Here is a 26,176-nt window from a genome sequence, read left to right on the forward strand (position 1 = left end):
TCCATGATCCTGTCGGCGTGGGAAGAAGATGGCTCACCCTTCTTGTTCATGAGAAAGGCCTCGAAGACGGCCTTGACGCCTCTGGCGCTGGGCTTGCTCATGAGCTCGAGGTAGATTGCGAGGTAACCGGCCGCCTCCTCCTCCTCGTCTTCGTCGTCGTCGTCGATCCCGCATGGGTAGCATCTAATCCTCCAGAGGTGCCCACCGGCAGAGACGACCTCGGAGGAGACGGCATCGCCTTGGGAGAGGTTCTTCGTCTCCGCGTAGCGAAGCTTGAACGGCACCAAACAGGAGTAGTCGGACATTGATCTTGGCTAGTTACTCCTCCTGAGTACGTCCGCTGCCGGTATTTTACTCGGGGTTATAAAAGGGGAACGCCCGGGGGTTCCATTCCGAGTGTAATACTTACTACTCATGTACAGGTTGCACAGTTCTTATATGACACCCGGCTGATCAGATTTTGTCGACGATGCACACGCTCGCGGCCAACGCCTGTGGCTTTCTAATCTCACCGGCCGGTTAGCTAGTTAGTCAAGGACCCAATCGCCGGCCAGGCTCGATAGCTTTCTTAAAAACCTTTTTGAGTTTAAATCAGTCAAAAATTGCCGTGTTTCAGCCAATGCACTGAATTGCTCAGTTTGAATCTCACCATCACCATGTTGTGACGACTGGTTTCTTGCTGAGTTAGCGGCCACAAACAACAAAACGGGATAGAATAACCACGAGTTTTGTAATCACTTATGGACCTTTTGGAGATTGTTGTGTTTCCTTCGAAACTGATGAAATAATCATGTGAAAACCACACATTCAGGACAGGACCTAAAGTTTTTATAACAGATCATGTTCAGAGGCAGTGCCAGTCAGAAGCTAGAGATGTGAATTGTTCATCACGCAAACAAACATTCTCTCGTCAGGTGAATCAATGGCAATTCGGACAGCAATTTTGCAGAGACATAAACACTACTTTGTATCAATGATGGGATGAATCTAAGCCTTGACATACTCGCGGATGAATTGCTCCACCTCTGAAACATTGCCAGTAAGACCAGCACCTTCAGCAACTGTCACCTTGTTTAGGCACTGGCTGAAGTTGAATGCCTCTCCAGGGACACCAAGCTGGACTTCGTCGGTGATGTCAGCAGATGATATGGCGTTCCTCGACTCCCGAAGCTTGTTGCTGCAAATAACAAAATTAGCAAATATTAGACCCTTGTAAAATCTGAGATTTGCTTTAGCTAATAAGTGCATAACAGCATAAGTGCAGACGCTTGGGTCATGCTCTGTAATAAGAGATTCAAGTTGAATGAGTCAGTTATTTCAGGATAGATGAATTATGAATAGAACATACGAGTATGTAAGGTTTTGCGCAGCATGATGCAAAAATAATAAGACAAATTCAAGAGGAAGTAAATTGAGGCAAAAACTATTAATGCACATATTTTACAATAGATGCCAAGTTAGGACACATTATTAAGTTTCTAATTACGCAAATATGTTATATGTGAAAAATAAGCCATACACTTCCTTCTCCAGCTGCTTCTTGATGAACTCCTTTGAGTGAGCTGTAACTTTGTCTGTCTTGTTACAGAATATCAGAACAGGAATCCTTTTCTTCACTACAGTTGCCTTCGTCAAAATGTCATACAAGTACCTGTAATGTGATGGGGACGTCAACAGTTAACCAAAGCAGAAACCATAAATTTTCCTCAGAACGGAAATGAAGTCAGCAAAGATTACTCTGCAGCAGCTTGCATGCTAGACAAGAAATCTTGAGCATCCACAACAAAAACAACTCCGGCTGTCTGAGGGAGGAATTCATCAAGCTTGGGTTTCAGCCTTGCGTGACCAGGAACATCAACAACATGAACAGGTTTTATTTTGCCTTTCTGCAGATAGAACAAGAGCAAAGTCAAGCAACAAGTCTGCAAATGCATGTTTATATCAAGCTGTGGGAAAGATTCATCTCCAAAACCTAACCCTTTCAAGCTCTGAATGCAGCACAAATGTATCATTGTTATGTTCCATCGATGTCACAGTCCCTTGATGAGATGATCCATCACGAAGCTAGCAGGAAGAGAAAGGCAAGATTAGCACAGAAAAAAAAAGATGATAGGAGAGAAGGAAATGAAAATTAGTTGCTTCGTGAGTAATATAAATAAATAACCAAAAGGAGAAAAAGAAATAAAAAATAGTCTTGGTCCATCAAAATAATTCCCTGGTCGGGCATACAATATAAGTATGATATACAAATTCATACAGTAAAATCAAGGCAACAGACACAACAGAAAACACAACAGCAACCAGAGTGGAAGTTAAGATACAATAGCTGTTACAACCTCACCCTAACTACTAAAACTTGACAGCACAGACAGAAAACAGGCAATTGAATTTGGAAACCAATATATGCATGGCCATTACTCTGGTAGCATTCTATGATTTCAAGTTCATCCACCAACATTTCAATACTTGTACACTAGACAGGAAAGGGATACTTGCCATAAAAGAAACAGAACTTATACAACTGGAACAATTGGAGTAGATAATTACCTGATAGAAGAGTATAGTTTTACCACTTCCACTAAGCCCAGAAAGCACTATGGTGTTTGATTTCGAGGATTTCAGACAAGAAGCTGTTAAAAATAATCAAACATACACTGCTCATCAGTTACTGCACACATAGCACCAACAGAATTATTCTCACAAGAGCAGAAACCTACATATTTTACATCTTTTGGTGAACCATGATATATAAACCAAGAAGTGCTAACATTATACCTTTGAATAACTCTAATTAAAAGGAACAGTCCCTTCTAACATGCACAAATTATCGTGGCATTGTCACTCTGTCAGACGCTTGAATGTTTTAAAACTTGTAATTTCCAAAATCTTACAATATTAATATTAACTTTTACAGGGTGCGGTTGCAAATAATAATAACTATGGAAAATTGACAGAACATCACACCCCTAACTTGTTACAATTTATGAACCACTGCAAAGCATAAACTCTAAATCAGCCAAGCATGGAAATTAACTGACAATTTCAACACCCCTGTTTCCATTGAGTCAACAGTATAAAAAAAAGGAGTAAGGATGTGTAAAGTCCCAAACTTATCTATTCATCGTTCTGCATCCATACTATAGATTAAGTTGTTTATCCAGTAATTAAACAGTAACTGCTACTTGTTGCCCCAGTTGAGCTAAACTGTACAAACTACAGACCAGGGGCGGACGCACGTTGACGTGACTGGGGTCCCAGGCCCCCAGTCAATTTTTCGTTTCCCTTATAGGTGTTCCGTTCCCTGCTTCGTATGCCCCCAGTCAAGTAATACGTATGCCCCCAGTCCATCTCTCCCTGTTGCCTATTTGCACAAGTTGGACCTGACTCACGGCCCATGGACAGCCCAGCTAGGTACTTGCATGTGTATACCAACAGGCGTTTCGCTGCTTCTTCTCTGCCTGACGGCTGACGCTTTGACTTCGTTGTATGACGGTTCGTATACGAAACAAAGCCATAAACGCCGCCAGGCCAATGGCCGATCGCCCGACGCGGCGACACCCATCACCGGAGGGCGGAGGCGCCAAGCTAATTGCCAGGCGCCGGCTGCTCACGTTGTCCCCAATTTCTTCCGTCAGTTGTCCCCAAATCAAGGTTATCGGTTGTCATCAATCTATTTTACAGATTTCTTTTCTTGTCTGCAGAATCTATTAGATGGTCATTTATAGTAAATGTTTTATTTATTCGGCAGGGAGATAATGGACAGATTTTTGAAAAGGAATTCTGGAGTGCCTGAACTGATTGACTTAAACAAGCTTCCGAGAGATCCAAGTAAAAGGAAGAGGATGTCAGATTATCACCCCAACCAGCAGGAAGAGATAAGGAGGAAGTACTTATGTTGGGGAACTTTTCAGCCTCGTGATTGTGAGTTTGCATATACCCCATTTGGGGAAAATAAGAAGATGAGGCGCTTCAATCCAGATTGGTATGAGAAGTATGCTAATTGGCTAGAGTACAACCCCAATGAGAAAAAAGCCTTTTGTTTTTGCTGCTATTTGTTTAGGGACAGCATCAAAGACAATCACCATGGTCATGATGCATTTGTAGTATGGGTTCAACTCATGGAATAAGACAGAGCGATTGGTGACTCATGTTGGTGACCGTAATAGTTTTCATAACAGGGCACTCAAAGGTTGTGAGGATCTAATGAAAAAGGATCAGTCAATCCCTGCAGCCTTGCATAAACAGAGCCAAATTGAGAAAAATGAGCATCTCATTCGTTTAAATGCTGCAATTGATGTTTCCCGGTACTTGCTGCATCAGGGACAGCCTTTTCGTGGACATGATGAATCAAAGGAGTCTGAAAATAAAGGAAATTATCGAGAGATGATGGATTATACTATCAAACAGAATGATGTTATTGCCAAGGCATTTAAGAATGCTCCCCATAATAATCAAATGTTGTCTCCATCAATTCAAAAAGATATTACAGAGTGCTTTGCAAGAAAAATATTGGACATTATAAGGGAAGAAATTGGCAATGGTGGTGTGTTCAGCTTGTTGGTTGATGAGTGTCGAGATGTTTCAGACAAAGAACAAATGGCAGTGGTTCTTCAATATGTCAATAAAAGTGGAGTATTAAATGAAAGTTTCGTTGGTGTTGCTCATGTAGAGGAGACAACAGCCTCTTATCTCAAGTCTTCCATTGATTTTATACTTGCAAAATTTGGTTTGAGTCTAAACCAAGTGAGAGGCCAAGGTTATGATGGCGCAAGCAACATGTCAGGTGAATTTAATGGTTTGAAAGCTAAAATTTTGAGAGAACAGCTCTGCATATTATACACATTGTTTTGCTCATAAGCTTAACTTGGTTGTTGTGGCCATTGCAAAGAAAAAAATTGACGTTGGGGATTTCTTTGATATGATATCACTTTTGTTGACTGTGGTTGGTTCATCTTGCAAAAGAAAGGACATACTTCGAGAGAGTCATCAAGAAGAAGTGAGGAAAGCAATTGGAAGTGGAGAGATTGCTACAGGAACCGGACTGAACCAAGAACTTGCTCTTCAAAGACCAGGTGACACTCGATGGAACTCTCATTATAAAACATTGGTGGGCTTGTCAAAGATGTTTCCTTCAGTTGTTAAAGTTTTAGAATATGTTCAGGAAGATGGCACCGATGGAATTAAGAGACGGCAAGCTAATGGCCTATTAAAATATTTTCAGTCATTTGAATTTGTATTCTATTTACATATGATGATGATGATGATTTTAGCTTTGACAAATGGGCTGTCAAAAACATTACAGAGAAAGGACAAAGACATTTTAAATGCAGTTTCAGATGTGGAATCCACCAAGCGAGAGTTGGAAAAGCTTAGAACTAATGAGGGCTGGGATTCTCTTTTGAACAAGGTATACTGCTTCTGCAATAAGCATGACATTTCCGTGTTGGACATGGAAAAAGAATATGTGAATCCAAGACAAAAGACCGGCATTAACAATGAGCATCGCTTTCGTATAGATTGTTACTTTGCTGTTTTGGATCTATTAGGAAAAGAGTTCCATGACAGATTCAATGAGGTGAATTCCGACTTGCTTATATGCATATCTGCTTTGAGCCCGAGTGATTTATTTAGCTGTTTTGACAAGGAGAAGTTGATGAAATTAGCGACATTTTACCCAAATGATTTTAGTGACATGGATATGGTGACTCTTGAGCATGAACCGGACCTGTACATAGATAATGTACTCCATGATACACGGTTTGCTACCTTGGAAAGCATAGTTGATTTAGCTAAACTGATGGTGGATACAAGGAAGCATCTTTCCTATTATTTGGTCTATAGGCTTTGAAACTAGCACTTACTCTTCCTGTTGCCATTGCAACCGTCGAGAGATGTTTTTCAGCTATGAAGATTGTGAAGAATGCTTTGCGGAACAAAATTGGGGATGACTATATGAGCCATAGCCTGATTTGCTTTGTAGAAAAGGGTATGCTAGACACAATCACCAATGAAGTGATAGTCGATGAATTCCACAAGATGAAAAATCGTCGTGGGAAGAATGCAGTGTAATGTAGCTTATTCCCTTTCTTTGTTTACTGTCATTAGTAATCTGTTTACATAGCTAGTACTACTTAACTCATATTTTCTCTCCACAGGTAACACTATTACTTGGGAAGCAACTGCAATTTGTCTCCAGCCCGCATTAATTTACAGGATGTCATATTATGCTATCTCAGTGTCATTTTTCTCACTTGTCAATAAAGGTTAGTTCACTTCAGTGATAGTCTGTCTAGACTTTGTGTTATATTTAGGCATTTAATACTACATTAGCATGATTTCCCTAAACATGGGTGCCCCCACTCGATTTTTGTCCTGCGTGCGCCCCTGCTACAGACCAGTTCCCAGTTTGATTCTAGGTATGGACTCAATTACACTTTAAAACTATCAAGTTGCTAGACTACCCACATCTGTGAGTTTCTCAGCAGCATATGCTCTTGACCTTAGGGCAGCGTGAGTCACAGATACAAGACCTCGAGAGGGCTCGGGAGGAAGGAGGCACTGCGGGGGAGAAATCCTAGCTTAGGTCTGAGCACATCACCTGCGAGGAGCACCAGAACCGTGACGGCAACCACGGCGGCGGCGACGTAAATCTGCTCCGGGGGCTGCTGGCGGATCCAGCGCTCGGCCTCCCCCGCCCACGCCTCCGCCTGGCGGACCCACTCGTCCATCGCCGAAGCGCGACCGCGGGTGGTGGGCGCCGCGAGATCTAGGGAGCGGCGGGGGCGGGGAGATTTCTGGGATGTGGCGAGTTGGGAAAGCGGGAGGAGGAGGAAGAAGCAGATGCTGGGGTTCTTGTTGGGTGTTTTTTTTTTTCACGTGAAGGAGTATAAAAAGGCCCAATGGGACAAGTTAGGCCTGGCCCATATTAGACGGGCTGGCTGATCCGCAATCACGGCACGATTTTGGCTACTGTAATAAATAAGCCCATGATTTTGTGGCAAGCATCGACAAATGGCCGCCTCACCAAATTACGAAGTGAAGTTGTGTCTCAAACCTGACAATGTATGTTCTTCTTCCAACTTCGCAATGACTTCTTTCCGTTCTTTCTTGTTGTGATGTCGATTAGCTGATCTCTTGCTTTGTACTCCGTATGCAATTGCAGTTGCCACCTACAGCTTATGATGTATTTCTGTCTTCTAACTTGGCAGTTGTTCTTTTTCATTATTTCTCTTGTGTAGCTTATATCTCCTTTTTTTTTAATGCAAATGTGCTAGGGCACTTCTCAGGAGACGGAGACGGTAAGCAAGGTACTAAGAAAAGATCTCCGGAGGTGCCAGGCATTCAACATCCTGACGTCAGTGCACTGCTCTACTTCAGGAACTCAGGTCACCGACCATCCTACACAGCCGCAATTCAGAAGCATCAACAACATTAAAAGAAAAATCAGGTCAGATTGCAGCACCAGGTTCATTCAGCTAATCAATCCATGCATACAGATAGGGCATGAAGAGGACACCACAAGCTTCAGTCATTGTACATTTTGATAGACTGTTTCTATGCAACACAACAAACACACGCACATATTTACCCTTACTAAGCAGGTGATGCCGATGAACTGAAAGTTCCGTTTTTCTATATTCGGAGTCTGATCTTTACCCAGGCACCACGGCCACTGATAGTGGGACGGCAGCACGCTGGCCCTCAACTTCAAGCAGTATTCAACTTCTGACCCATCGCCTCGTTTCCTCCTTCGTTAGGCGAATATTGGCTCCGCCTCACCCGTGTGGCATCTTGTGTGCAGAGGCATCCTAGTCACAGGTTCCTCAGGGCATCTCCAATAAAAGCACTAAGTAGATATTTATATTCTCTTTCCTAACTTTTGGGTTGAGGTGGACATAAATGTTGAAGAGATGGTTTCTTTTGCAAGATACCACTACTACATGGGTATCAAGATTAGAAAAGAAGATGACAGTGGGTCTGCTAGAAAAGAAAAAATATAAAATAAAATATCCCCTATATAATTAAGGAGAGATGAGATTAAAATAAAGAGAGAAGTGATGATATGGACCTTATGTATGCGTGTCCTGTTGAAGATACCCTCATACCCGTCATATGCGTGAAACCATGGGCTCAGCACTTCGATCTGCCGTTTCAGAAACTTCGAGCTAGCTCGCTGGAGTTCAGGACGTACAGAAGCAATGATCGATAAAGCAAGTTATGATTGATTGGGCTGAGAGGATTGGCTTAGAGATGACTACATTAGTAAGCCAACGATCATCGACCGGTTGATGTGTTGTCTACATAGATATATCAATCCTCTCCCGATTCTTACCACTCACACCGTGTTGTTAAATCTGATAAATGGCAGGAGTTTAAGAGTCCCGGCCATCATTTTTAAATCCCTTCTGAATTACTTTTGACTGACCAGGTGTACACCGATGGTTTTACAGTTCATCGCCATCCTGGAACTCCTTGTTCTCCTACTATTGTTGGAGTATTATGGTGAATCGATCTAGCTAGCGCAAGACGAAAAAATTACTCCCGTGGCCAGCACAAACCACGTACTACAGAGGAACGCAAGTTGTGACCCACCCGTGCTGATCAGGTGCAATTTATAACTCAAAATGACGCAACTCCCGTGGCCAGCACACGCACAAAAGTAGCTAGCTCACGGGACACCCTGCATTTTGTTCATTTCCTACACCTACCCTTGCGGGCATGTACAGAAGTAGTGGAGTGGGGTGATGTACGATTTTCTTGCAAAGATGGGCACGACCAAAAAAATTGTGACGCGAGTCTTCTCTTAACTAAAAACAAGAGAAAGCAATATTTAATATTTAACATGATTATTTTTTTCATCACAGGAGCTGCTGTTACTTGGTTGAATAGTCATGGTAGATCTATTTTTTCGAATTTTGCAATTTTATTGACATGCAAACATCAGTTGCAAGATATAGCATTGGAGTTTGGAAAAGATGTCTCACTATATATGTTTCTATTATTTTAATTTTTGTAATATTTTCATTTTAATATTATTGGTATGCAATTATTTTTTATTTTTGTAATTTTGTTGACCAGGGAACAGTTGTTCGTGCCTTCAAAATGCGTACTCTTAGCTTCAAACCCACTAAAAAACTTGTAAATCGCATATCCCCAGTCCCACGTTATAAAACCCCACGCTCATCACCCCCTCGCTGCCACTCCAATAGATCCCCCATGAGATGCCGCCTCCCTCTTCCTCCATCGAGCCTGTCCCTGTCCATCAAAAGATATGCACAGGGCCAAGCAGGGCCCCCGGCAGCGGCTAGCTCTGGCTGTTGGATTCTCTCTCGGGGCCCCTGATTTGTCCACCCTGGACCGGGCTCAGCGTAGGCATGCACTCTCTTGACACTGTGCGATTATACGCTCTCTTCTGTTCAGAGGAAGAGGCAGAATTTAGGATTTACAGCTCCAAACCAACTTTTGGGATATGACACGAAAGAGGTTTAATTTCACTAGTGGCGACAAATGCAGGGAGTTCAATAATGCCTTAGCTGGTTCAATGCACCTGGACTAGCATAGCCATGTGCAAAAAAAAAAGTTTCATAACGGAAATTTTGGACGTTTCCATCTCAACCCGCCCACTCTCGCTCTCTCCCTCCCCCCTATCACCACCGTTCGTTTTATCCGCGCCAGCTTTCGACGTGGCAGGTTATAACGTTTTGACTGCATGTCATTTTTTCCGTGTTCCGTTTCGGATTCGGATAGGGCTAGCCACGTGTCGGAAAACTCGGTATGACATGACGGTTGTGGACGGGAATCGGAGACCGGACACGATGACCTATTGAGTTTCGGAACGAAAAATTCCTTGACCGGGCCGGGCATATACAACAGCAGTGAAGTAGCGAAGCGACACAACCGTTTGCATTTCGATCTCGGAGACGTCGTCTTCGAACTTCAAAGCAATGATCATTGCATTTCAGCGTGATCGAACCCTCGATCTAACATCCTTGGAAACATTTACACGTAACACCTATTCCGTCAAGTCATCCTCTAGAGTTGCATAAATGGTTACGCTTGTCGTGGGAACATCAAGTGGCTGAAATTTCCGTCATATGCTAATCACAACGTGGCATGTACTCCCTCCGTTTTTTTTTGTTAGGCCCATAAAAATTTCTTCTGATTTTCTAAATATAAGGCGCAAGAAGTCTGGCCAGGCCACGCTAGTCCACCGAACGAGCAGAAGAATCGGAATTGACTTCTGTATATGGTGTGATTGCATACAACTGCATAACCGTGCCTTTATTTTCGTTGCATGCGGCAGACCAGTTGTGCACTTGATTAAAGTGTCTAGCCTTGCGTTAATATACGTGCAGAATTTTATGCGCCTAAGAAAAAGAAACGGAGGGAGCAGCTGTTTCTACAGCTTCATAAGCCGAATTTCGCATTGATGCCTTCAGCTCAGCTCAGCGTCGTCGGTATAAATTCTTGCTGTGTATACCACGGCTATTCCATTCCGTCACTGATGGGATACGCCAGTTAACTAAAAATTTCACACATACAGCACATTTCCCATTTCCACGCGTGGACTAGCTAGCTAGCTAACACGATGATGACCTCCTGGGTAAAAAAAAATAATACGATGATGACCTGCATATGCAAAACGAGAAGGAAACAAGGAGAGACCAAAAATCGTTCGACCTCTGGGAGGAGGCGCTGTGGACTCGTGGACCCGCCCCGCTCCCGCGAGCCACCGAAAAACGCCGCGAAGCAATCAGCGAAAGCAGAGCAGAGACCAAAAAGCGAAACTAAGCGGAGGAGTAGCAGGAATCTTCTTCCTCCCCAGAGTCCAAATCCCCCACCAACTACTACCAGGTACCAACACACACAGATCAGGAGGAAGAAGCAAGCAGCAAAGCGCCCCGCGGCCGCTCCCGCGAAGAGCACTCCTTCGTTCTCTGTTCCCGTCGATGGCGGCGGCGGCGTCGCACGTGTCCACGGCGCGGCGGCCGGTGCAGCGGCTCCGCCTCGTCACCGCGGAGCGCGCCAATGGAGTCGCCGCGGCGGCGGCGGTGGGGATGTCGAGGAGGGAGGCGCGGGCGGTGGTGGCGCTGCCGCTGCGGGCGCGCGCGCGGCGGATCGAGGCGGCTGCGGCTGGCGCCGGGGGGATGAGGATGAGGAGAAGCGGGAGAGGGGAGAAGGCGGCGGCGGCGTGCGCGGCGGCGGGGCAGGTGGCGGCGGGAGGCGCCGGGACGGGGAGCAGGAGCGTCGGGATGGAGGTGGCCCTGGCCACGGCGGCGGTCGTCGTCATGGGCACCGGGAACCGCGTCCTCTACAAGCTCGCCCTCGTGCCGCTCCGCCAGTACCCCTTCTTCCTCGCCCAGTTCGCCACGTTCGGGTACGTACGTGTACATCCATTCCTCCTCCATCTGCTTCTCCAGCCATTGATCGATCGCAGTCGAACGAGCGATGCATCGGTGTTGCTGTTGCTGATCGATCCAATCGAGGGAGAGAGCCTGTTTGGTGGTTACTCATCGAACAGAGATTCCCATGATGAGAGTCGGTCGTCGCGAATCATTTCCTCTTCGGCCTCGCGTCGGGGGGTCCACGCGTGCGTGCGAGAGAATAGCGGAGCCCGATATTTTTGCTCGGTATCTGGTTGCTCTACGGTTGCGCTTGCGCGTTTCTTTCCTTTTCCTCGTTCGCCCACCTGGGCACCTGAGCTGGCCATCCTCATCATCCTAGGCCTAGCAGTCAAATCCCCTGGGATTTTGACACGTGCGCTGTTTTTAGCAATGCGAGTTACTGTCAATGGGTTGTACATACTCGTATCTAGTGTTAAATTTCAATGTCTCATTCAAAACGTTGCCAGCTGGTGTCACACTCGCGCAGGGTATGTCACTAGGGTGAAGAAGAATGGGGACATGTAGTTCTGTTTCGTTAAGTTTAGATTGCGGCACGCCAGATGGATTTTTAGTGCTGTTTGTCATATACTCGTATTATTCAGAAATGTGGGAGCTACTCGGAGGATTAACTATCAGTTGTCACTTTGTTTTTTGTGTTGAGTTGTCATGTTTTGTTAGCAACAACACGCTGTCCAAAATGGATTAAGATTCCCCGCAAAATTAAAAAAAGTGATGAGTAAGGATTAAGATAGAACAGGCATATTGTTTCTACTTTCTAGATATGCAAGTGTTGATTTCTAACTAGAACTGAATCCTCATGTTATCATACATACTCCCTCATTCCATATTAATTGGCACTGCCGAAGTATCAATTTAGGGTATCCATGTTTTCCCTTCAGAAAACTAGCATTTCTGTTCACCTCCTTCACTCACTTCTGAATAACACCTCCTTTCGGGGCAATGGCGGGAAAAGCTCAGGTCACGAAACTAGTGAAGTTTGAGTTCTAGAAACACTGAATAAAATGGTAGTTTTTACGGGTTACTTTGTTGAGTTTTGAGCTTGTTGCATTCGTCCCATCGTATACCTATGGAACAGATGAATTATTTCGATACCAAGGAACATAACTCTGGGTTGCTTACGGTTTATTCATTTTTAAATATTGTGTCCATTTAGTTCATTATCTTTTTTTTGCTCACTAATAGCTGGTACGGAAAAAACAGTGTGAAAAAAAGCTAATAATGTTGTATGGATCGTTAACTTCCGCAGCTATGTGGTTGTCTATTTCTCAGTCCTGTTTCTTCGTTATCAAGCTGGTGCTATTACCGATGAGATGCTTTCTCTACCACAGAAACCATTCATTCTCGTGGGCCTCTTAGAGGCTCTAGCAGCAGCAGCAGGGATGGCTGCTGGAGGTAATTTTTTTTCCAAAAATTAAATGCAGCTTCCTTCTTAAAGAATTTCACTTCTGACATGTAATTGATATGTGACACAATAAAATCCCACTCACATTGTTATTTGCTTGTTTTTTGTTGGAATAGCTGTTCTTTCTGGGGCATCAATACCGATATTGTCACAGGTTAGTGAGTTCTCAGTATAATTATACAACAGTCTTCATTTTATCACATGTAAGCGCATCTATATAATTGTCTTACTACTTTCCTGCAGACCTATCTTGTATGGCAGCTTCTTTTGTCTGCTATTTTTCTAAAGAGACGCTATCGAGTTAATGAGATAACAGGATGTTTTCTGGTGACAGTTGGTGTGGTAATAACCGTAGCGAGGTATGCTCCTTTTTTGTAAGCTCGCTCTAGGTTTACACACACCTGGTGAGCTGTTTATATATTTATAAAGATGAAATCCAGGTCAGGGAGTATAGTGGATAATAAGCTCACTCTAGGTTTACACGCACCTAGTAAGATGCAATCCCGTGGGACATGAATAAGAATTAACATGAACCTTACTAGGTGCATGTAAATCTAGATTGCACAGGATTTCTTAAAGTACCTTAATGTGAATAAGAATTAACATGAACCTTACTTGATATGTATAGTGGATCTGGTGCTGGTGCTTCATTACAAAGTACTGGAATTTTGTGGCCACTACTAATGATAATATCATTCTTTCTCCAAGCTGCTGATACAGTATTGAAGGTAGCAAATCTGTAAATAAATAAGTTAACTAGTTTCTGTGCTTTAGCTGCCAATTTTACCTAATACAGACAAAGTCTAATTTTGTTGCAGGAGATAATATTTATTGATGCTGCCAAGAATTTGAAGGTACAATTTTTCTCCCATAGTCGTCACCTTGCACTATATTTAACTAAAATGTGCTGACTTTAACATTTGCCTTTCGATTTGTGCTGCTTGTAATATCCTTGTTTTGTTTCTAGGGTGGCTCGGTTGACCTTTTTGTCGTCAACTCATATGGCTCTGCTTATCAAGTATGCCCCTGCTGTCTATTACTTTGATTGCACTATACAGCAGCCATCCACCACTAATAAAATTATAATTTCAGGCTCTTTTTATGTTCCTCTTGCTACCAATCTTGTCGAAGTTATGGGGTATTCCTTTCCATCTACTACCAACATACATCAGAGATGGTGCTGCTTGCTTTCTAAATATGGGATCTTTATCTTCTGGTAATTTTCTCAAATTGTTGGGGGCATATCCCCCCTCCCCCCTCTGTTTCTCTTGTTGGCTTATCTTTATCTTTTTGATACATGCAACAATTTTCTGATTGGGCCTATTGACCACTTGGCTCCAATGCTAAATAGAACACTGTTATCTCTTCAAAAAGAATAAATAACTGGTGATTAATTACTATAGACATTTAGTTTCTGGAATTCCCAGTACTTAGCCAGTATAATGCCTTTTTTGAGTTTAATGCCCTTCCTTCCTGCGTAAATTTCTTCCCTTTTTTGGAAAGGAGAATCCTCATTTTTTAATCACCACAAATATTCTTCATTGTTTTAACAGTATGAATTTATTTATTTTCCTGACATGTATCGAATTTTCCTTCTATAAAAGAACAAAAAAAAACAGTGTAAGCATGTTGCACAAGAATCTTAAACTGTTTTGAGTTGTGCAGGCTGTGAAGGGGCTCCACTGCTACCACTACTATTTGTGTTGGTTAATATGGGATTCAATATATCTTTGCTACACCTACTGAAGATTTCTTCGGCTGTTGTATCTTGTCTAGCCTCTACATTCTCAGGTTTACATATTCTTTCTATGCACCACGTTATCCCCACTGATAAATAGCATAGCAAACTTTTTGGTTTCATTTATACTTAACTGTGCCATTTCTTTGTGACAAAGTGCCACACCAGAATTAGTTCTGAAAAAAGGCGGGGAATTAAAGCCAATCTCATGGGAAAACATTAGTATGTTTGGTGTGGTTAACGAACTGGTTAAAATTTTTGTGTAGGTTAGTTGGCTAGGGAATTTGGACCAAGTGGATGATGCAGAGTTGCAGACCCTTTGTTAAAATGATGAATTATGGTGAAAGTATAACATTTAGCCAGGATCTATGCCCTATGACAGGAGAAAAGAAACACATGCTTATGAGTGAATCCAATTGGATTTTAGGAGGTGACCTTTAATCCACAGGATGTGGACACCAGTGATGACTATGTTTGGGTGACTGAATTGTGCTATTTCAATTCACAACTAAGTGTACCACTACCACTAAAAGGATTGGAAATAGGGAAAAAGATACACAAATCCTGCTGTAACTTTCTTCCATCACCATTATCTGCATGCTTTTTATTTTACTCTTGCATAAAGGCAACACAAGCCCTATCCAGTGTCGTTTTCGAACTGTCACTCCTCGGTCATGTCCCATCTTATGTTTAAGGTGTAACAAGAGGAACTAATGATGGTTTTCTTGATGCAGTTCCACTCTCCATCTACGCGTTCACCCTGCCGCTGCCGTACATCGGTGTCGCGTCATCCCTCCCTCCCGGCTTTGTTGCAGGTGCAGCAGTTCTCATCGCCGGCTTATTGCTCTACTGCCTCCCGCAGGCACAAAATTCTGGCAACAGGAATGACTAGCTAACAATTCATCTCTTCCCCCCCTTGTACCTAACCATGGTTCTTCTTCGTCTGGGCCTGGGAAGGCAGAGCAGAAGTTCTCCTGACAGCCGCCCGACTGTTGTAGTCTGTTGTATGGATAGGTCATAATCATATAGGGTTATCAATATAACTTATCATCATATATATCCAATAAAAGCAAGGGAAGTGCAGCATGGGTATAAGAATAAAGCTCAGAGAGCAGGAAACAGTAATACCGGGCAGTAAGTAAGGGTCTCAGCATGTGTTGTTTTACTGAAGGAAGGTCGGAGATGGACACTCGCAGTGCTTGGACGGTAAGAGAACCAGGGAGAAGAGCAGCAGCAGCATCACCACAGGGACGAAGAGCAGGAACGCCGGCGGGGGCGGCAGCACCAGCGGGAGCCACAGGAGCACTATCGCCGCCGCAGCCAGCAACACCATCAGGACGCCCTTGTCCATCCGGACCGGCTCCTCCTTTGCTAGCTTGGCTAGATGTTCATCTCTCCATCTATGCTTTGAGCTTCTTTCTAATTAAACAAGCAAATCTCTTGTGGTTTGAGAAACTGTCTTCTCCTGTCTGTGTTGAGGCTAGGAACTGCATCTGTCTTTGATCCTTTGCTGCGCGCAGCATATATATACTGTGAGAAATTGCTGTGATCGTGGAAGAGGGGCCATCTTTTCTGGGAAGTCGAGGATGCAGGTGGGGGGGCCCTCGATCCGGACAGGCAACGCGCGATCGGGGTTCGGGAGGACATGGGGACCCGGTCGGCAAATGCCTGCTGCTAGTTTTGCAAAACAGGCGGTAATCCGGTTCCCGGATGTCAGATTAGAGACTGATTAGTCGGAGTCGTTTGCCTGACTAGTGTACCCAGTTCTAAAAGCCCCTCTGCTTTCTCTTTCAGAAGTAAAAGAAAAAAGCTACTGTCTCTCTGATTTGTTGGGTGTCGGTCGATGCATGCCATCCAAGGTGGCTTGCATCACACATGGCCTGCCACTGAGTCAGTGTCCCCTGCTGACCTCTGGATCGGACAACCTCGTCTGAATGTCTGATCGATCGGCGTATCTAAGTGCAGCGCACCGAATCTGGCTGGGTAGTTTCTTCGAAAAAAATAATCTGGCTGGGTAGCCACGTTCGCTTCACCTCGTACAAAGATCGTGGCACGCCCCACCGGAGAGTCCATACGATTACGGCCATGTAAGGCAGGTCCCACTCCCACTGGCCTACAGCATGCCGCACCTGGCCATGCGACAAGTTACAGGAAACCACTGCACTGTTTTCCTGCCGGTGCGCGCGTGACTGCCGGCTTGGAACAGGCCAGGTGCAGTGGTCGTTCACTTCACTCGTTTATCTATGGCCATTTTTTCCAGCTGAACCGACTGATGAATGATAATTATGCCAATGAGGACCTTTGTTTTTTGCGTAATGATGCCAACGAGACCCAATTAGCACGCATCCCGGTAGACGACCTCTTCCTTCTTCACCATCCTCTGCAGCTAGCTCCTTGCCCACCTCCTCGTCTCTCTCCGGGTCAAAGTATGAGAAATCGGTGTCTATCCCGTATGCAGTTATTTCGCTCGAGAAGTAGTCCATGGAGGAGTCATCCGGGTACGCCAGCGGCGGCGGAGGCATGATCGTATATACAAATACTGGCGATCGATCATCGATGTTTGATGAGATTGGGGAAGACGACGGCGATGGGGTATTGGGGTTTGTTCGTTGCGTTTTACGGGGGACAGGGTTTTAATTTCGGGGCAACGGATGGGCCTGATTAAGAAGAGTCCACGGAGAGAATAAGGAGTGGGCTCTGATTTGAATGACGACGTACCTACGCACTCCGGCAACAAATGGGCCGGCTGGGCTCTCTCTATGGGAAAGTGCTTCTGCGGCCGCCTAGAAGAAGAAGAACTGGCATGCTCTCAATCCTCCCTCAAAAAAAAAAACCCGGCATGCTCTCTCTAAAAAAAAACCCGGCAATCTCAGGTTCGGCTGTGCAGTGTGCATGCTAAGAGTGTATGATTCTTATACTGATCTCGATGTTAATTAGATACCACACGCGTACGTGCACAAAGATAAAATAAATGAGTGCATGCTTGTCGATTTGAATAGTATTCTCATATCTGCCTCTCAGCGACTAATTAACTTAAGAGATCTCATTAACTAATAATCCCATGTAGCTAGTGTGGTAGTAGGTCTCTGCGAATCAATTATCATGATCTTCATGTCAGTGCAACCGCAAACATATTATACATATATACAAGCGCCAAGGGCAAAGGAGTACGCTTTTGTTTGTCATTGTGCTGGAGTGAGAGGTTCGAGCTGTTTCTGCTCATGATATTAATTTGTTGGAAGAGAAAGATCGATCTCCTGGTATCATATTGTTTTGCCTAAATTGCCTTCCGGAAGATCGCCAAAATCTGCAAGCTAGCCTGCTTAGTTTTTTTAGTTGAAATTAAAGCTGAGTTAGTTGTCTATTTAGCGACATCATCCTTTTGTCCTGGAGACTGGAATTCGTTGTCAGGTCTTTTAGTTCCGAGGAACAATCTAGCTAACCTTAAAACGTTGTTAATAGCGGGGGTGTTCCCTCCTTTTCGCAAAGAAAGAATATCGCAACAAAATCCTAAGTAAACATGAGCAACAGAGAGCCCTCCATATGTAAAAAGCCCAAGCGGAAAGGGTCACAGTGCACGTACATTTATACACTATCTTCCTTACAAAAATGTTGTCATGTTGCCTTTAATTTATAATGCATAAATGTATATAATGTATGGTGCTCTAGCCAGGGTTATAATTGGTAAAACATAATGTTTTTGTACACGCTGAAATGACCAAGTTGGAAATTATTTGAAACTAATTTGATTGAGTTACCCCAAATTTTGAGCAAAATATTTGAATTTAGTTTGAACCAAGTCCAAAATGGCGAGTGAAAATATTTCAATGTCCATCAAAATTACTGAAACTCCAAACCTTCGCTCAAGTTAATTAATCAACAACCTTTTTTTTTTCTGTAGTGTACGGTATACTTGGTTAGTACTACTACTACTCCCTCCGGTACTCGGAATTACTTGTCAAAATATTACATGTATCTAGACGTTTTTTACACATAGATACATTCGTATTTGGGCAAATTTGAGACAAGTAATACCGGTGGGAGGGAGTATACAACCAGCAAAGTGTCAAACAGATATGTTGCATTCCTTAATTAATTGAGTGATCAACCTGTAAGAGATACTGAAGAGAAAAATGCATCTTTATTTATCAACACATAAGTACATAAGTTTTCCTAAATGATCATATCATCAGCAAATTAGCTGAACTAGCTGACATGTTAGCTAGCTGTGGTAGATCCTAAAATAATCCCCCCTTGATCGACAGCTTCATCGTCAGTTCGTTGATCCCTAGCGCAGAACCACTGCCCCACCTGCAACAGATTTGCAAATGCAAATCAAGTACCTGCAAGGGGGAAGATCGGGAGCTCAATGAGAATGCTTAACTGCATGAGAGCTCAAAAGATGCTGACAGAAAGAACATATTACCTGCTGGGTAATTATATTAGTGAGCAGGGGAGAAGGCGAGGGCGAAGAGCAGAAGCAGCATGAGCACGGGGATCCAGACGAACAGCGCCGGCGGAGAAGGCGGCAGCGGCGGCAGGACGAGAGGGTAGCAGAGGAGGACGGCCACCAGTGCAAGCAGCAGCAGCACCGCCGCCGTGTCCATGATCTCGCCGGCTGCTCGATCCTGCCACTCTATATATAACTAGCTCTAGCTCTTGCTACATGAACAGCACTCTTTTCTCTCTGTCTCAGGCTCTCTCAGCTGGAAGAAAGGGCCCCTATGCATATATATTTGTGGAAGATCCAAGATTTGCGATGACCATGGTACAGGTAGCTGCCTATAATATACAACCTTTTACGAAAAACATATGTATATAATCTAGCTAGGCCAACCACCTTGTTATATTTGTGAGAGAGGAGAGATCCATAGTGCTAATGACCAAAGCTGACTGGATAAGTCTTTGTTGTTATGCAATAATAGCATATATATGCACACGCAGACATGCTTGTCCGCTGTGTAGCTAGCGATCTATCCATCTTTGTTCAGAATCTTTTGCGGCAGTGATTACACTTTGCATAATGACAAGAAGAGTAAAGCTAAAATCAAAGAAATTTCAGTTCAGCTGATCTAGCATTTGTCGAAACTAAACTTAGAACTCGGGCAATAATTAAGGTTTTGAACTATATCTCCTCTAGATTTTCTCTAGAAGCATGACGTTTTCCTAGTTTGCACATCCTCCGAGCTACTACTTGTTTTAGTTGGCCAATGTTGGCTATACATACAGTGGAGCTTAATTTACAGTTCTACTTGGTTTGGATTTATATCAAGATTCATGTCACCTCTGGCAGACATCTCGTGCCAGCTGAATACAGTAATTAAGGAAAATTAGTCCACAACTGGATTGATTTTAAATGAAAGGCATCGATGCAAGCAGCTCAAGGCAACGGAAATGGGAGGCTAGTTTGTGTCATGTGGTGTCGTCAAGTAAGTGTACTAATTAACACTGGGTGCAGTGTACCTGGTTGATCCAGGTGCCATTATCGTTCTCCAAAGTGGGCTTTCGGCAACTTGCACTGTCATTCCATTATTATTATTTCTGCGATTTGTACTGTCATTCCATTTTGCTAAACCAAAGTCGCTTTCTGTTGAAAATAGGATTACATTTTCCTAACATTTTTGTCTAATTAAAGACCAAACTAAAGTTTAAACATTTTTTAAAACTTGAACCTGCAGTGCCACAGGCCCACTTCTAGCCCGTGTAGATTCTGCTTAGGACGGGCGAAGGAGGCCCAACGATGCCGTTCTCGCCCCTTGCAGACGGAAACGAAGCTGGTCGATCCGGTGGCCGGGAAGGAGAAGTTGGCATCCGTGAGAGCAATTTTATTTGCGGTTGTAATATAAACGCAGCACTAACAGTCATGGTATTTGTTTTAGGCATTATGCATTTGGAATGTAGGTAATTATGATCATCTACATGAACAAGAGGGAAAGATTGGTGAGTCAAATGACAAGTTTAAGAACGACAATTTTTAGCCCTTTTTAAAGCACGGGAAGATACTAAAATGAGTCAAGCAGGGAACTATTTTGCTGCCATGGCTAGGTTCGATGCATGAAGGGCACGGTCAGCATCTTTGTGGTAGTATGTGCAGGTGATTGAATGGCTCAATGCGAACAATCGTGGGTGTGCAGGTGGCCTAGCTAGCTTGGTTTTTGTAGTACATTAGCGGCCACTAGGCAAGAAACAACAAACTAAAGCTCGATCCATGCATCCGCTCGTAGCAAGAGCATATGCATACCGTACTATATATACCTAGCTGTGCAGAGTTTGCATTAAGCATTCTACCAGGGCAAGTACAATCTTGTTTTTCGCAGTCAGTTTTATTTTTTGTGCCTAGCTATTTTACTGTTTATAATAACCAACTCCTTTTTATTTCTTTAACTTTTTTATGTGTGGCTATTAGTTCAGCCGCCACAATTATTATAGCGCTGAGTCATATTGTTTCCATGGTATGCTGCTTGAAATGAAATCACCTACTCCCTCTGTTCCATAATTCATGTCTCAAATTTACCCAAAAATAGATGTATTTATTCCTAAAAAGTGTCTAGATACATGTAAGATTTCGACAAGAATTATGGAATGGAGGTAGTACGTACTTGTTAGATAATGGTTAATCAATATATAGGCAAATCTTTTGCCTCGTTTAAAAAAAAGATGGAAAATAATTTTTTTTATTAACAAAATGACGTGACTTTAATTAGTATGCCGTTTGATGAAATATCACGCCGTAATTGTGTAGATCCTAGCTACATGCATGCTAGTGACATAAGGCATGACATTTCACTGAAGGAAGTCGACGTATACTAGCTAAAAGCAATTCTATACATGATCAAATCCACCGTGAAAAATCTATCCATCGGTATCACAAAATGAACTAACAGTCTCATAAGTGCGTACATGATCTGGCTAGGATCGACAAAAGCACTGCTGCAGGAACAGCTAGCACAGGCATACAATCAGGCATCACTGTGTGAAGTGATCTTGCCAGGCGGCGGCGACGTCGCGGTTGGGGACGAGGAACCCGAGCAACAGCAGCGCGAGCAGCAGCGCCATCGGGACGAGCAGCAGCAGCAGCGACGGCGGCGGCAGATCAGGAGGCAGCAGCAGCGGGAGCAGCAGAAGCGCCGCCGCCGCCGCCGCGACGAGCAGCAGCACCGTGCTCCCTTTCATGTCCACGGCCGGCCGGCCACAGGACCTAGCTAGCAAGATTGCTCTTTTGCTGCAGCTATATATCCGGATGCGGATTTGTGTGATATAGTAACTTGAATATGCTGCTTAACGCCCAGACAGGCCAGGACAGCAGTACACCGGCCGGGGAGAGATGAATGGATATGCCTGTTTGCAGGGAGAGTTGGGTGCACTGCTGAACTTACTTAGACTCGGAGCCAGGATGTTAGTATAGAGAGGGGGCAAATAGAAGACGTTCGAGATTCAACTTTCACCATGCATCGATCGGTTGGACCAATGATATGTTAGGTTGCGTGCTATATAAAAATCATATCATTGGATTCGATCGTTTTCAAAATCAATTTCCAACAACATAATTTTTAGAACACATGTAATCTCCCACGTATTACTGGCCTAATTAATGGCGAAAGCTAAACCTTGAAATATTATAATCAGAGGTAGTAGTATATAAAAGGTTGTCACAAATGTTAATTTCCTTTAACAATGTTTTAGAAAAATCAATATAAATTACTTGTAGTAACAAATACTGAATTAATAGCACTGCTTTGTACCCATGTAAGAATTTATTATGTATCGATAGAATTTTCTTGGCATGGTACTATTACTATTGGTGTTATGTGTTTTCTGAATCGTAAATTATAGAAATATAGTGCGCCCATCGATCCACCTAAACTGATAAGTGCATACAACATCTTGCCTACGTACATGTTACAGCAGATCACACGAATGAGAGAGATGCCTGCAGGAATGTTCAATGCACCTAGCTGAACCAGCTAACTTTCTATATTTTTTATGAGTATTGTGCATGCAACTTGGTACAATGTTTGTCCAAAAGCATGTATATAAAATGTTGAAGAAAGTGTGTTAGCATTAAGTGGTCAAGCATGTTTATCCAATTTTCTCTGAAAAAAGTATGCTTCAATCCCTCAACTATTCTCATAACGTACGTAGGTGTCGTCTCTTAACTTATTTTGGTGTTGACTGTACATAAACTTACTACCTACCTGGTAACTTTCGTCCCTGACAGTGGCAAATCTGCCGATGAAGAAAGGGTTAAAATTTTGAAAGCTACCTTAGCTTGGGCTCCCTTGGCTTCGGCTCTCTGCTAGCTGCTAATTAATACTAGTTTCCTTCGTAACGCGTGGAGCAAGACGAAGCTAGCTGTTGGGTTTGCCCAAAAATTAATCACATGAAGACTCACACGCTCACACGATAATCACCGGATTATGACCAAAATCACCTGTCGTGCCTTTCTTTATTTCTTATCGCAATATCTCTTACAAGCTTGCACCCTTGGATGTGTATATATACACGTCCAACTAGTTAGGACTAGACATACAAGAATTAGTAATCCATAAATCTAATCCTACCTGAACTCACACACGGCAACACTTTTGCCAAAACCCCAAACCTAGTACTATTCGGACTAGACAAGATTAATGGAAATTTCAGAAAGTGGAAACATATAAGGATACAAAATTGATGTAATCGAGTACTGGCCAAAGACTTGAATGCATGCATGAGCCAGATTCAGTTAACCTGACCGACCAGGTGTCCGGCCATGGATCGCCAGCCCAAACAACCTGCTGCAATTGGCATTTGCTTATTGCCTTCTTTCCAGATGACATATTTTAGCTGCTAAACCTCACTAATTATTTACTGGCCTATATATGTATATATGATCTCTGACTGAACACTGAACAAACATATAGGGCATTAGATTTTAATTTTGATGCTCCTGGAGGATTACTTCACAAAATGTGTTGCCTTTTGTCCTCGATCTCTTCATTTCGTCAGGATGCAATGAACCAAATCGCTAGATGCAGCTATCACTAACCTAGGACAGTTAGTTTATAAGTACAGTACTACATTCTTAAACTAATATACTACAGGTACACATTCATGTACACCACCCCCCACAGGGTGTACCTCTGTTCCATGTAATATTAATTGTTTCCTTAGCTGCAAGTAACGGTTTGTTAGGTATAAAAGGTAAACAGAACGAAACAAAGGGCAGAATGCTGAAAAAGATACTGCTCCTGAGTAGAAACCCAACCTCCTGAGCCTGGCCTTGGTCTCCACAGCCAGCTAGGGAGGGGGCTCCCAGGACCAGGAGGACAGCAACCTGAAGAAGCGCTGCAGAAAAGGCCCCAGGCTGGAAGAGTAGACAGGATGCATTCTCAGTTTTGTGTCTCGTTTCCCTTTAGGTTTGAGGATTTTTACGGTACTCTGGTACTCCATGTGAGGGTTGAGAGTGCTAAACATATCTAACCGTCCATTTTATAACGATAACTTAAACATTTTATCTCTTTGTATAAACCACTGTATTCTTATCTTCGGTCGGCCGTCGGCCGTCGGCCGTCGTCGCGCTGCCGCCTCTAGCTTCTCCCATCGATTGTGGTACTACTAATGAATCAAGAGTCAACCTACAAATGTACTAATGGATCAAGTCTCAGGAAAACAGCAGATCAATTTGGTAGATTGAAATCTCATACTCCGGCAGCTTAATCTGCCATTAAATTTGTCAACCGTAGCACGCCGCCGGCCGCCTCTCCAGATCTAGCCCCATCCAATGTATAATCATATAGCGGTAATACTAATGAATCAAATCTTGAAAACATAATCATGTATTAATGGATCAAGTCTGGGAAAATTGGCAGATCGGATCGGTAGATTGGATACTCCGGCATCTTAAATTCGTGAGAGTCCATCTGAATGTTAAAGATCTCAAGCGTCTTAATTTTTCATGGGGTCTAGAACGTAGTAGGGATGAAGGGGGTCACTCCTGAAAACATCGGCTGCAACTTGAAGAATGCATCGGCTGCTGGTGCTGGTCCTCGATTATCTGGCGATCGAGAACTCCAGCGCCGGCGGGATGGGTGAACGACGGCCTGCGATAAAACTCTCGAATACAAACTACTCACTGTTTATTACTATTTTGCCCCTGCTGTCAAGGTACTCCACAAGGTTTGTATTGGAGTACGGGTTAAAATTGGACGTTAGATTAGGAAAAATAGACGGTCTATATTTATCTCGGAGTACCGTAAAAGAGCTCTGAGGTTTTCAGACTGTTTCTGCTGCACAGTCTTCTGTTTTCGCCCGTGCAGTAGAGAAACTCAAGACTCAAAATAAAACGACTGCTTAAGGGACACACCTCCGGCTTCTGCATCCAAGACGCACACGTCCTCGGTCCTGCTCATGCATGATTCCGTGGCGCATTTGGGATGCAACAAAGGGTAACAGTAGGAAATCGGGAGCAAATCACAAAGATGCAGGTTTGGGGATTTTGAGGTTTTCTTTAGCGCTTTCTTTTGGGTATTTTCGTATTTTGGGATATATATGCTTAGTTCGCCGGCCAGTGATGGCGCGCTAGGGTTTACACAGGGATCAATAGTTGTCGAGCTCCAGCTCGTACAAGTCTTATAAAGCCAAAGAACAGTAAAAGACTGACACTTGCTACTGGGTCGAGGAAGAAGTTCTGAAGATTGACACTTGCTACTGAAGAAAGGAACACTTGCGTGTAACTGTCGTCAGGCCGGACAATACAGCCCAGGATATTGTAGTACAGAGTATTATTATTTTTAGCCCATCATGGGTACTTCATGCCCATGCTTCTTCCTTGTGTAAATTGAGTTCGATCAGCAAGTAGCAAGTGAACCCGCAAAACGAAGAACCCGCAAAAAGAAGAAGCTAGTAGCAAGTGAACCCGCAAAAAGAAGAAGCTAGTAGCAAGTGAAGCTAGATGGATGGATGGATGTACTATTGTCGATGGAGATACCTAGATCAGGTAGGTTATAGCCAGATGTTTAGCATTGGGTCATCGACATCCATTGCCACCACTGCATCAATAATTCGATGGTTGCGCCTTACCAGAAATGTACATGAGTTGCTATATATTAATACCTAATTTCGTCACTACAAAATAGTGCTCTCCTTCCCCACCAGGTCACCACCACCCTGTGATCACTTATGGGCACAAGACAGGATGTATATATTCTCTGTTTTGCATCTTCTTTCCCTTCTGTTTTTCAGACTGTCAGAGAAACTGTAGATTGTTTGGTTTGCCTGTTATGGCCTGAACATATTACCATGTATGACGGATCTGATCACAGGTTTCCTTTGCAAATTGCAATGCCGTTTCTTGGTTCATACCGACTCGAGGTTATCGAATGGAATGACAGTTCATAAAGAACGCACTGTTAATATTCAGCACTGCAAGGCAGGGCAAAACGGCTTCATACTGGGTCTTCAGACTTCAGGTACGCAAAAGACAACAGAACTAACAACTGACAGAGCTGATAAAGCAACACATATTACCAACTTCAGCTGAACATATTCATTGACACAAAAAATTGATATTCTCGCCAAAAATATTGTGCAATGGAGAATTATTTGAAAACAAAAATTAAGGTCTTTTGTTTCAGTTGCAGCAAAGCAGGG

The 26,176-nt window shown here is 43.4% G+C and overlaps 2 protein-coding genes and 1 long non-coding RNA gene across 3 annotated transcripts; 1 reads left to right on the forward strand and 2 right to left on the reverse strand.

The window, feature by feature from the left end:
- Nucleotides 1-764: 764 nt before the first annotated feature.
- On the reverse strand, nucleotides 765-6,851 carry LOC100842533 (signal recognition particle receptor subunit beta). The gene is made up of 6 exons (XM_003565054.4): nucleotides 6,599-6,851; nucleotides 2,548-2,630; nucleotides 1,978-2,064; nucleotides 1,738-1,886; nucleotides 1,520-1,651; nucleotides 765-1,177 (listed from the first exon to the last, which is right to left on the reverse strand). Exons 1-6 carry the CDS (start codon nucleotides 6,726-6,728, stop codon nucleotides 988-990), a joined length of 771 nt encoding a protein of 256 aa, XP_003565102.1. The 5' UTR covers nucleotides 6,729-6,851; the 3' UTR covers nucleotides 765-987.
- Nucleotides 6,852-10,674: 3,823 nt separating this feature from the next.
- Nucleotides 10,675-15,643, forward strand: LOC100824592 (protein CLT1, chloroplastic). The gene is made up of 10 exons (XM_003567443.4): nucleotides 10,675-11,377; nucleotides 12,652-12,797; nucleotides 12,924-12,961; nucleotides 13,051-13,166; nucleotides 13,436-13,535; nucleotides 13,626-13,661; nucleotides 13,775-13,825; nucleotides 13,900-14,023; nucleotides 14,473-14,598; nucleotides 15,280-15,643. The coding sequence occupies exons 1-10, from the start codon at nucleotides 10,950-10,952 to the stop codon at nucleotides 15,435-15,437; spliced, it is 1,323 nt and encodes a 440-aa protein (XP_003567491.1). The 5' UTR covers nucleotides 10,675-10,949; the 3' UTR covers nucleotides 15,438-15,643.
- A 3,024-nt stretch (nucleotides 15,644-18,667) lies between these two features.
- On the reverse strand, nucleotides 18,668-19,271 carry LOC112271081. Its single transcript, XR_002963892.1, has 2 exons — nucleotides 18,972-19,271; nucleotides 18,668-18,888 (listed from the first exon to the last, which is right to left on the reverse strand). It is a non-coding gene; the product is annotated as an uncharacterized LOC112271081 (long non-coding RNA).
- Between the last annotated feature and the right edge of the window lie 6,905 nt (nucleotides 19,272-26,176).

The sequence above is a fragment of the Brachypodium distachyon genome, chromosome 2 (assembly GCF_000005505.3).
Source record: "Brachypodium distachyon strain Bd21 chromosome 2, Brachypodium_distachyon_v3.0, whole genome shotgun sequence".
NCBI lineage: Eukaryota > Viridiplantae > Streptophyta > Magnoliopsida > Poales > Poaceae > Brachypodium > Brachypodium distachyon.

What these genes read in the sequence shown, in the direction of transcription:
- LOC100842533 (XM_003565054.4), bottom strand. Translation starts at nt 6,728, where the DNA reads ATGGACGAGTGGGTCCGCCAGGCGGAGGCGTGGGCGGGGGAGGCCGAG. An exon ending in GGTTCTGGTGCTCCTCGCAG is followed by an intron (nt 2,631 to 6,598) that starts GTGATGTGCTCA and finishes TATTTTTAACAG; the next exon opens with CTTCTTGTCTGAAATCCTCG. An exon ending in AAGCAGCTGGAGAAGGAAGT is followed by an intron (nt 1,178 to 1,519) that starts GTATGGCTTATT and finishes TGTTATTTGCAG; the next exon opens with CAACAAGCTTCGGGAGTCGA.
- LOC100824592 (XM_003567443.4), top strand. Translation starts at nt 10,950, where the DNA reads ATGGCGGCGGCGGCGTCGCACGTGTCCACGGCGCGGCGGCCGGTGCAG. An exon ending in GTGGTAATAACCGTAGCGAG is followed by an intron (nt 13,167 to 13,435) that starts GTATGCTCCTTT and finishes TGATATGTATAG; the next exon opens with TGGATCTGGTGCTGGTGCTT. An exon ending in TATGGGATCTTTATCTTCTG is followed by an intron (nt 14,024 to 14,472) that starts GTAATTTTCTCA and finishes TGAGTTGTGCAG; the next exon opens with GCTGTGAAGGGGCTCCACTG.